Raw genomic sequence first — 12,348 nt, 5'->3', positions numbered from 1 at the left:
TCTTTCTTTTTCAGTGTCGCACGTTTTCCAGCTTTTCTCCGATAGGCATGCTGTCGAATCGGTGTAGCGTTGGGTTCCAAGCGCACATCCTGGCTTAAGGTATTGGTAACCGTTGGAAGGTCCTGACAAATGGAAACATTGTCTTGTATCAGCGTAGTCAACTTTTCTCGCTGGGGGTTCAAGTCTGCTAGAATCTGGCTGTTGGTTCATTTTCTCTCTGCAGTCTTGACGTCATCACAGGAAATTGAGTGACTCTCAATTTGGACAGGTAGCACTGGAACTATCGGCAGGCTGTCAAAATAACCTTTTAGCAAATTGATGTGACAATACCTACTTTTCCTAACCCTATCAGGAGTGTTTATCACATACCCTGTCTCATTAACCCGTTTGTGCACAACATAGGGCCCGAAATACCTGTTCTGCAATGAACCCCGTTTAATGGGAAGGTACAGCAGCACCTTATCCCCTGGTTTAAATTCCCGACTCCTAGTCTTCCTATCAAACACTGATTTTATTTTGCTCTGAGCATGGCTCAGTTGCTTCCTAGCCTTCCTATCAAACACTGATTTTATTTTGCTCTGAGCATGGCTCAGTTGCTTCCTAGCCTTCCTATCTCTAACTCCCTTATTCATTAACACTCCCTTGTCCATATCATAACCTGACATCTGATCCTCCATCTGCTCTAGAATTAACTCTTTTCTATTACAAGGTAAATCCCCTCTATCAAACACAGCTGGTTCAATTCCCCTATGCGGGAGATCAACAGGTTCCACCACATTTAGTTCCTCAGTTGACTTATCTACCATTTTACTGATAACCTTATGCACTCCAATTTCATGGCTCACACGCGTATCAGACAAATCACAAATATCCTCTGGGTTTCGTGTTACCCTTCTGGCCATAGCCCCAGTAATTACACACGCAGGATATCTCATCAACCTCACTCTCTCCTACTAGTAAAGGGCTGTCTTTAATTAACAATTGGTCACATTTCGGCTGACAACACTGACTAGTCAAATCATTACCCAACAAAACTCCTATGTTTTCAATAGGCAAGTCCTTCACAACACCCATAATGACTGGTCCCGTCACAAACTTCGAACACAAGAAAACCTTATGTAACCGGACAACCATTTTTTCTCCAGTAACTGAGGTTAAAGCCAAACTACGTCCTGTATCTGAATTCTTAATACCAGCTAAACACTTTGATGTTATAAGCGACTGACTACAACCAGTATCTCGATAGACTGATATTGCCTTAGGACACAACTCTTGTTTCACATCACAAACCATACCAGCGGACACATACGGGTTTACCTTCTCTGCCATGGGACTAACCATTAACTCTCTCGCTAACGGAGCTGACCTCACTAAACCGACCACTTGCGCATTATCGCGTTTCCTTTTAAAACAGTCCCCGACAAGATGGTTATCCTTTTTACAGTAACTGCAATGTGGACGAAAAGTTCGTGCACTGGCTGATAATGCTGGCTTATCCTTACTTTGCCCACCAGGTGCATTCCTTGCCTGACTAGCTGACCAACTAGATGACTCTCCCCGATAGTTACTTTCCCGGGGAAAACCTGGCTGAAATTTCTTCTTATCACCCTGTTGTAAAGAGCTACCCTGTACTGCCTGGGCTTTGTGTATTAACACGTAATCATCTGCCACTATGGCTGCCTCCTCTATCCTTTTGACATCACGATCCTCTAAATAAATACGTAAGCTAACTGGTAATCCATTTTTAATGTCCTGTAAGATCAACAACTCCCGTAACTCGGTATATGACTCTGCCTGATGAGATACCACCCATTTATCAAACATCCCTGCCTTCTTAGCCACAAACTCACTATAAGACTGACCCTGCGTTTTTCTCAACTCACTATACCGTAAACGATAATCCTCAGGTCGTAATTCACACGCCCTCAACACTGCCGCCTTAACTAGGTCGTACTGACTTGCTCGCTCATCACTCATTGAATTATAAGCTACGCTAGCCTTCCCCTTAAAGTTAGACACGGCTAACAATGTCCACTTAGACTGCGGCCAATTTAGCTGCTTAGCGGCCCGTTCAAAATGTTGGAAGAACATATCTACCTCCTGTTCGTCAAATACAGGCACTGATCTATAAGCCTCCGACATGTTAAACCCATTTCCGGCTTCCCGTCTAACTTCTTCAGTATTCAACTTTAATTCATGTTCCACTTTTAATTTTGCTAACTGGAATTCTCTATCCCTATCTCTCTTCTCTCTCTCTATCTCTCTCTTCTCTATCCCTCTCTCTATCTTCCCTATCTCTATCTCTTATCTCTATATCTCTCTTCTCTCTCTCTCTCTCTCTCTCTCTCTCTCTCTCTCTCTCTCTCTCTCTCTCTCTCTCTCTCTCTCTCTCTCTATCTAATGCAAGTTCCTCTCTTTCGTACTCAAGCTTTTTAAAAGCTAATTGTTGTTCTACACTTAACTCATTTATCTCTATCTCTGGAACAATCTCACTGTCTTCCATAACAGGCCTATCACCAAAAACATCCTGGATAATAATTGTCTTTATATCACCTAAGGTTTTAGCTGATGTTAAATCAATTTCCCGCTCACCCGCGATTTCAACTAACTCGGCCTTACGTGCTCGCTTAATCTCCACTACACTGAGCGTAGGCCTATCCAGCAAATTCTTATCCATGTTTAGATATGACGCACTTATAATTAATTAATTTTCTAGTGAACAACGTTGCTACTTCTAGTTATTTGTAAAAATAATTTATAAAGCCCCCATTTACAAACAATACTTTTTTTAAATATGCATGTCCCGTTTCAGATCCGGGACGAGCGCCCCAATTTTCACTCCTGTCATGGGGATCCTATAATACCCGTAACTGAATGAAACACGATTGTCCAAATATCTCTCCTAACTGTATATCTATTAGATCTCTCTGTAATGGGCGTTTATACCCGCTGGCTCGTCTAGGTATGATCAGAGATAAGATCTTATATAAAGTATATATTATTATAACACGTTTAGTTCACTAGAAAACACAACAAAAACACAATACACTTTGGAATCTGTATTAACCTACGCTGACAAATGTACTGCCGCAGTAGTTAATTAACAACAACAAATAATAACAACCCAGAACTGATCACTTAATTACTTAATCTCTAGGTGTCTAGTTTACACAATATGCTAATCACTTCACCGTGACACAACACGATAATTGAGAAACGCTTCCAGGAGAACTTAATTAATAAAGGAATTACAACTCTATTCCTAACTGGTTAATTTTTAATTAACCCTTACTACTCGTTCAATAACGTGTGATAATTGAGAAACGCTTCCAGGGGAACTTAATTAATAAAGGAATTACAACTCTATTCCTAACTGGTTAATTTTTAATTAACCCTTACTACTCATTCAGTAACCTTGTAACACAGAATTAATACTGGTACCTATCACAATAAAGACAATAACCTACAGTTTACCTAGGTCCTCTAGGATGACTGGATAAGCTTTATATATATATATATTATATATATATATATATATATATATATACATCAGAACGGTGAGCCTATAGTATACTGCGTCAGATGACCGGCAGCACCGTCTAAATAATATTGGTATAATACAGTATTAAAATATTTAAAGTCACATCAATCACATCAAGGTTATACACAGAGCAGAAATAAAATTATTTACCAGTCCGGACGGACAGCGATCCCCTGAAGCCTTCCTTATGTTTCTCCCCGATATCTCTAAAACCCTAGCTATTTATTAAAAAACCGAATATCGCCTGGGTGTACAAGGCGGTACTGAATCTTATCATGTGAATTTCCACAGCGACCAAGCGGTATTTTTTTTCTCAGATGGTCAGACTCAATGACGCCTAGTAAAAACCGCACTCGCGGAGGTATTACGTAACTACTGGCCACCTGGGCTTAAGTGCATATTGGACTCCACACGGCCCTCTAAAACAATTAATATCGCCACAGGCGAAAACAAAATTAAGGGCATGTTCCGTCACAGGTGTGTTGATAAACAGACCTGAACGTTCTTTACTAGGATGTCTGTGGTCAAAACGTATGTTCGGTCTTATAGTTGACATAAACATTAATATTTCAGGTTCCCCTACTGTTTTGAAGAGTATAGTTCATAACAGTGATTCGTCAGAGCCTGAGAACCATTCTAATGAAACACATAACAGTGATTCGTCAGAGCCTGAGAACCATTCTAATGAAACACATAACAGTGATTCGTCAGAGCCTGAGAACCATTCTAATTTTGTCACAAATATAGTTTCGACTCGGGCATATGTCGTGTTACGAGTGAAGAGCTCTGTAGTGGAAACTCAGTCTATTTAGGAAATTTGCTCATGAACATTATTTTCGTAAAGGAAATTTATACAATTATTATTTAAATTTATTTAATTAAGTCTAATTATGGTGTTTAATGGTGGGGTTGGGAAATATTTTAATAAAATATAATTTTCTGCAGTTTTACAAAGATAATTTACAAAACCATTGAGGCAAGGCTTGTTTTAGCCTGGGGACAGCATTGTTATACATTTCCCTGAAAATGCTCGAAAGTCAACAGAATGCCTCAATATAGTTCAATTTACAAACCCCTACCTAAATCCTAGGGAACACACTAAGATGAACAGCATCAGTTGATTCCAAATTGATGCAACTGCACAATTTGTAAAATTTGTGAAATAAATGTAACACAACTGAATCAAATTATCACCATCAGGTTACATACCAGGTAATGTGTTTTTCTGACAAATGGTCAGGAAGTGGTTGAAGAAAGAACAATCATGATGGGATTAACCAAGTTGTTTGGTCTTGTAGTCAATATCTGAAAGAAGTAATTTCAAGTCTGCCTTTTTTTCATCTGCAGAACGCCTCATGGCATTGGACTTTGCACCCTGAGTTTTCTCTGCTTGATCTGCAAAACTAACAGCAGATTTCTCCAGTGCACAGATGTCAGAGTCAAGAGTCTTGCTTTTTTTTCTGAGCAGGTCAATTTCATCTGTTGCAGCTTTTCGTTTCAGATTCATCACTTCCTGACACTTCTTACGTTTTTCTTCCTCTAAATATTGATGGTACCTGTGTCGTGCACCCAACACTGAACAGAGGAGCTGTTTGGTCATGTTAACATTAAAAATACCACCAACATATGACAAATAGTCAGAAATTGTCCGCAATGCAACATTCATGCCCCCAGACATGTTTTCCATTTCAATTTGCCTGTTAACGGAGAAGCCCCTCTCCATTGAGGCTTGCCCATGGGAAAGAAGCAACATTTTTCTGATCTCTTTCCACAATCTGCCATATCTTTTGTTTGTGCCCATGGTTTCATACAACAAGGTGTCCACCCTACCCTCTTCAACATCATAATCTCGGAACATAGCCAAATCATCACCACTGACAACATCCCTAAACAATTCACTGTACAGGCAGTTCAAATCATCAACATCGTCTTCATGAACACGATTCAATTTCACCAGTAACTCCAATAATCTTCTCATTTTCAATTTGGAACTTTCACCCTGTTTGACTATGAGTCTGGGGTCTAAGCGTGACAAGTTGCGAGCAATGGAATATTTCAACGGGGACCTCTCATTGACTTTTTCGACCAACTTAACCAAAAGCTTCTTACACTGGTCTCTAAATTCAAATGCCTGAAGCCCACTGATGGCTTTAGATGATTTAAGTTTCTTTAGCTCACTTGCTGCTTTATACCCAATCTGAATGTCTTTGTTGTTCAGGGTGTTTTTCGACAAATCAATTTTAAGTAGTTCATTAACAGACTGAGCAGCTTCAAGCACTCCACCTTCGATAAACCTTTCCATCAAATTTCTCATCAGCTTCTCCAAATCGCTAACAAGAAAAGGGATCATGACTTTGTCCGTTTGATATTGCTTAAGAAAAGGCTCAACTTCTCTACTGACAGAGTTAAAAAATGAAAGTTTGGCAATTATCAATGGGTCCTTCGTGGCACCACTAACAACTGAATAAGATTTGTTAGCAGGACGTGAAACCTTCTTTTTATCAACGGCTGTGACATAGGTTTTCATACTCTCCCAAATACTGATGGCACGCCTGGAAACAGGGCCATTTTCAAGCCACCTGTGCTTGCAAAATTTCAGAGGGAAATCTGAGCTCTCTGACCTTTGCATAGTCCTCCCTTCGAGCAGGGCAGTCTTTGAACAGATGGTACATACTGGATAAAAGATCATCCACTTTCCAACCTGTTTCACGACATCCTGCCTGAAAGGCACCGTGCAAAACATGAAGTCCACAACTCCCAAGGTTTATCAATTCCGAGTCCTGGTATTCTTTTATCTGATTATTGAATTTGTCAAAAAATGACCAATTGACACTTGGCCCATCCATGGATACTTGGAGGATGCCAGTATGATTGAGATCCTCTATTGCCGAATTGAAATGATCAAGCATGTCCTGTGCAGAGGCATGGCCAATGAATTTTGATGTGAAGTATCTGGATCGCACCTGGTCATGATGCCATAGTAGGAGGAGGATATCCATCTGCTTATTTTTTGTTACTTTGTTGAGAGATTCATCAAACAAAAGGACAATCACCATCAGCCCTAGCGGATTCTTTCAACAACCCATGAAAGTATGGAGCTATGCCAAACTGACAGATATAACGACATTTGGTCTCCCCACAGCTGAAGGCTTGTGCAACAGGGTCACCCGGGAACATCTGTTTAAAAATATCCGAAATGTGTTCACATGAATGGAATGAAAAATGAGAGTCCACACACTTTAGCGCCCACAGAATCTCAGCTTTCAATGTTTTGTTACCACAAGAAAGAGGTCTAGGGGCCATTAGAGACGCATCACCAATGGAGGTTGAAGGTTCAGCAGGCTTGGAACTAGGTAAGCTGTATTGTGCAATAGTGGTCACTGTCTCAGATGTTGAACGTGGAGAAAAGAACCCTGGGATGGTTTTACGCTTGTCTTCCATAGCTGAAAAGAAACCAAAAAAATGCTGCATTGCTTGGATAGCTGGGATAAAAGGCAATTTTATCTTGGTTGGTGGATGGGGAAAACGGGACTTAAGACAAAGCAACAAGAAAAAAAAAATCCCCAAAGGCGTTTTACTTTAGATGTAATTTAAAGGGACATTCCTGAGGTTGCTGAATTGTAAGATGTTTCCGACTAATAAAATATTTCTACGATTAAACTTACATATCAAATATATTTTCTTGTAAAATGTAAAAACAAAACTTAGTGTTGGCACATCTTGTACTGTAGAAGTATATAAATAATTAAATATTGTTCTTTCGGGTCCCGTCTTTTCATAGATTTATTTGCACATATTTAAATGAAGCATATATTTCTTCATATTAATATTAACTACAATATTCTTACAAAAACTAAATTATACTAGGGGCCTACTATGACAAAAAAAATTGACTAAAGGTCAAATTAAAAAACAAAATTATACATACAATTTAAACATCATAATAATAATTGTTTATTTGATCGAGCATACCACAATATTAATTCAATGTAATTTAATCTATATACCCAATATAAATACTCATTACTTTATACATTCATAAAGTAATTAAACAATAACTAGCCACAGTACTTTCTAATGGTGTTAACTAACAATGCATGTATACAAAACATACATATATTAAATAAAACAAAATACAGACTAACCTTTCAGATAATATCCACTTTCAAATAATACTTGCAGTTCCACCTTTAAAAATTAAATCTGGCCTGACAATATAATCTTAGCAGGAGAAATAAACCTGAACACTAGAGACAAGTTGTTTTATTCCCTGATGGGCTTGGGAGAGGAGTTTGAGAACAATAGTTAACATGCAAGGCAAGTAACGTGCGTTAGTACAGTGTAAGCTGAAAGAAACGATTACCACAATTACAAGTTACCAGCCTATTGTTTGACATAACCTGGCTAAGGATAAAATAAAACATTAGTTACACAATAAGCTGATAGCAGGCAAGCTGTAAATAAAACATACAAAAGTTGATATCAGGCAATATCTGCAAATAAAACATTAAATACAAATCCTAACTAAAACAAATACCACATACTTCCACACTTACATGACTCTACTCAGGTTTTTGCGCGGATTGTACGCAGGTGTTTACGTCGCTGTACGCAGGTGTTTGTGTGTACGCAGATGTTTGCGTAGATAGGTGCATGCGTTTACGTAGATGTGCGCAAAATTGTACGTCGCTGTACGCAGGTGTTTATGTCTTGAACACATTTGTTCTCAAAACGTAATATCGCACATTATTACATGTATGATTGAGGTAATTCAGGAGGTAGCCAGCAGGGCAAATGTTGTCAACACTTTGACTTCCGTAGTGTATGGGTTGGGGGGGGGGGGGGGGGGGGGGGGGGGGGAGAGAAAGAGAGAGAGATGGGGAGTTTTCGAATATGATGTTTATGTCAACGTGTGATGTGTGAAAACCATATTTTCGCGAATTGCGAATGCTGTTGTGCAAATATACCTGACAAAGCGATCATCCCCCCAAAAAACACAAAAACAAAACGAATCGAATGCCAAGTTTAAGTTTAACTTACACTCAAGGACATTTTTCATAGCATTATTAAGTAATTATTAATTTAATGTTTAAATGAAGATATTTTTTATTCGTATTTATTTTAAAAACTTCCATGGTCAAGTAAATTTTCAACAAAGGTTCAACCGTAAGAAATATATCATGGCGTTACGTGTTTTCGATAGGATCAGCAAAAGACATTAACGAAAAAAGAGCAAAAAATATTATCAAAAACTAGGAAAGATGTATATAATAAATAGACCATTTTCGAATACGATTTTTATGTAAACCATATTTTTACACATCACTCGTTGACATAAAAATGGAATTTGAGAAAAATTACATGAAATAGCCTCTATGAATTGTTCACAAAATTATAAGTATGATTTCAATATTTTCACTGTAACTAAACTACAGTGAAAATATGACTTTTCACCGAATATCACCGTAGATCTATATATTTCATTGCTATGTAGCAATAAAATATGTTTCAATCAACAAGTAGTTCGCCATTCATATTATATACGAGAGGGCTTAGTTTGTTGGCAAATGTGTGCCCAATCCTTTTGTAGTTCAGGGCCAATTTTCAACATATAATATCCCGTGGGAATTTAATGAAGAAAGCAGGCACCATACACAGTTTTGAAGCTTAGGCCTTGGACATTGTACAAATGTTTGGTGCCATTTTTTTCAGACAGCTCCTAGGTCACATGTCAAGGCAAAGGTCAAGAGTTGTTAAATTTAGCTTCAGAGGTTTGATAACGAATAAATCCAAGAAAAACGTACATATTGAGTGAAATTAATAATACATAATGTATTTATATCTACCATAACATATTTACATATATCCATTTTTGTCTTGACAACTTCAAGGTCACATGTCAGGGTCAACGGTCAAGAATTGTTAAATACAGCTTCAGGGGTTTGATAACGGAATCAATCCAACAAAAACATATACATATTGAGTGAAATTAATCATACATAATGTATTCACTTCTATCCTAGTATATTTACATGTATCATTTTTTTCTGACAACTTCAATGTCACGTCAGGGTCAAAAGTCAATAATTGTTAAATACAGCTTCATAGGTTTGATAACGGAACCAATCCAAGAAATACATGTACATATTGACTGAACTTACAGAGCTAGTTGTGGCACTCGTCAAATTCACCAGTTGCAAATTTTAAAAGAAGTTGGCGAATTATATTTTCATTTGGCCAAATAATTAAGTGTACCAATTGATATTAATTGTCTCATTGTTTGGTGAACCTTTTTGCTCACCCACTGCTAATCCTGACTTAATAATACATAATGTATTTACTTATATCCTAACATATGTACATATATCCATTTTTTGTCCCAACAACTTCAAGGTCACATTTCAAGGTCAACGGTCAAGACTTGTTAAATACAGCTTTAGAGGTTTGATAACGGATTCAATCCAAGAAAAAAACATGTACATATTGAGTGAACTTAATGATTCATAATGTATTTACTTGTGTCCTAACATATTTACAGTTACACAACTGGTTTGTAAAAATTAGGTAGCAATATATATATATATATATATATATATATATATATATATATATATATATATATATATATATATATATATATATATATATATATCAAATAACATCTGAAAGGTTCGAAGTGTCCTTAACTGTAAATAGAACATTAAATACTGCCATGACTGATATTAATAATACATTTCTCATGACTGTGGGTGACAATCACTATGCGGAATTAGGATCTGCACAGACACTTCGTGTTATATTCAAAATTACCATCTTCACACCACTCCTTTTTATGATTTATTTGAGGTTGAGGGGTTGTATTATTTATATTTAAGGTGTGAATGTTAATTAAAAAGTTGCATGTGGTAGATGTCAGATTTGATTTGGTTGGTTACACATACAGCAAACATTGTTGTTCTGTGCCATTCAATGTAATTAAACTATACTAATTGCTTACTTACAAATGTAGTTCACTTAGCTATTCCAATTCAAAGCGACATTTACAGTAGCATCCACACTTGTCCACATGAGAGCATTGGGTTTTAATAACTGTCAGTACTGATGAAAGTAACCTTTTGGCCTATATCTAATTAAATTGATATAATTAAGTTTTCATTCCATCTATACCCTATGCGTCAATCTGTTTAGTTGAAAGGTGCTTACTATTGTATTTATATCAAAGAACCAAAAACGATTATACCATGGTTGATGTCTTTCCCATCCCTAAGCGGAGTCATACAAACAGTAATTGTGGTCAATTCTTAAATGAATATTATCATTATGCATGGCGATCGGCTTGTTATAAATAAAAGATCTTTAAAAAGTATGATGATAAATGTAGGCAGCCTGGTCATTTCCATATTAATATTAATTTATTTTATATTAAAATAACATATGATCTAATTAGGTTAGTGTTTTGAATTTTCATTAGCACAATTCAATTAAGACATAACACTACAAATATTCAAAAATTATATAAAAGCCATGATTTGTATTGTCATTTTAGCATATATTTAAGTTGAGAAATTAAATTTTAGAGAAATCTGAATTTTATGCAAAAAACAGTAAAGATATGCAGGAGAAAAAAACATTACAAAGAACATTACTGGACTTTGTGTAACACTTTCTTTCCTTCTGGTGTTAGTGTTTGTAACTATAAACCTGTTTAACACAGGTCTGGATCAGTTGGCTTACAATATTTTAAAAAGTTCCCGTACATTTTAAATTGTAGACTTCAGTTCTTCGACACAGTGTCTTGTTTTTGTTGTTTCCTGCATAATATCCTCTGTGGTGTTTTTGTGAAAAGACAGATTAGGTTGGTGTCATAGGCTTGGTCGAATAAATATAAAGTATCACAAATGTTTTTATCAAGTCGTAAAATGTTTGCATATGTATCTAAAGTATCTAAGTGTTAATTTAATTTTCAGTGGGTCTTTCCAGCAGATGTAGATTGTGATGCAGACTCTCATAACCATAGCACAACACCCATATCGTAAATGCTTCATTGTCATTAAATGCCAGCCAGTGCTCCACAACTTATATAACAAAGACTGTGGTATGAGCTATCTTGTCTGTGGGATGGTGCATATAAAAGACCCCTTGCTGCTAATCGAAAGTAGACCATTGCGTGGCGGTAGAATATTTCCTTCGTTATAATTTGTATGGTCCTTCATCATGTGTTCGACGCTATATAACCATAAATAAAATGTGTTGAGTGCATTGTTAAATAAAGCATTTCTTCCTTCATTCATTTAAGCTTAAGGTAGCATAATAAGATCATCATTTTGACTAAAGATACATCCAAGTTTCTTCAAATACTCTACACTTAATATATAGAGGTACGTGTAGTGTTTTTCACGGCTTGTATGGAAAGAATGTCTCATTTTTACTCCACAACAACTTGCATTCTGGCCCAGAAGTGCATTACTCTATAATCCCCACCCCTACCCCCACTCCCATTTGATACGTTTTGACTGCATACATCTTTGTATTACTACATTTTTCTTCCTTACAATAACTAGCTCTGTCTGTGACATATTTTTGTGGAATATATTCTTCTGTCTTTCTCTAACAAATTAGAAACATGTAACTGAAAAAAGATACCATTATCAGTTTATTAATATTATTACCTTCACATTCCAATATTACTTCAGGTGTAGAGGTAAGATTACTTTTGACTCCAAGAGTTTAAAACCCTGAGCTGAGTGAACATAGATGCGCTGTCCTTAAAGTTTCTCTCAGCTCTCTTACCTGCATTTATGTTATGA

General features: G+C 36.7%; 1 protein-coding gene across 2 annotated transcripts in view; it reads right to left on the bottom strand.

Moving 5' to 3' along the window:
* Window positions 1-239: 239 nt before the first annotated feature.
* The window catches only part of LOC121367447, a 36,942-nt gene continuing 24,833 nt past the window's right edge, over window positions 240-12,348 (bottom strand). The window contains exons 2-3 of one of the 2 annotated variants that reach the window (XR_005957381.1): window positions 4,751-6,984; window positions 240-291 (exon numbers count right to left, since the gene is read on the bottom strand). Coding sequence is in view for 1 of the 2 variants with exons in the window: in XM_041491625.1 (XP_041347559.1) it covers window positions 4,815-6,284 (1,470 nt within the window). In the remaining variant the exon portion in view is untranslated. Of the gene's footprint in view, window positions 292-4,437; window positions 6,985-12,348 lie in introns of those variants that run through there. The other variant, XM_041491625.1, reaches the window with a different exon arrangement.

Source organism: Gigantopelta aegis, chromosome 3, assembly GCF_016097555.1.
Source record: "Gigantopelta aegis isolate Gae_Host chromosome 3, Gae_host_genome, whole genome shotgun sequence".
Taxonomy (NCBI): domain Eukaryota; kingdom Metazoa; phylum Mollusca; class Gastropoda; order Neomphalida; family Peltospiridae; genus Gigantopelta; species Gigantopelta aegis.
This window is presented reverse-complemented; position numbering and strand designations above follow the sequence as displayed.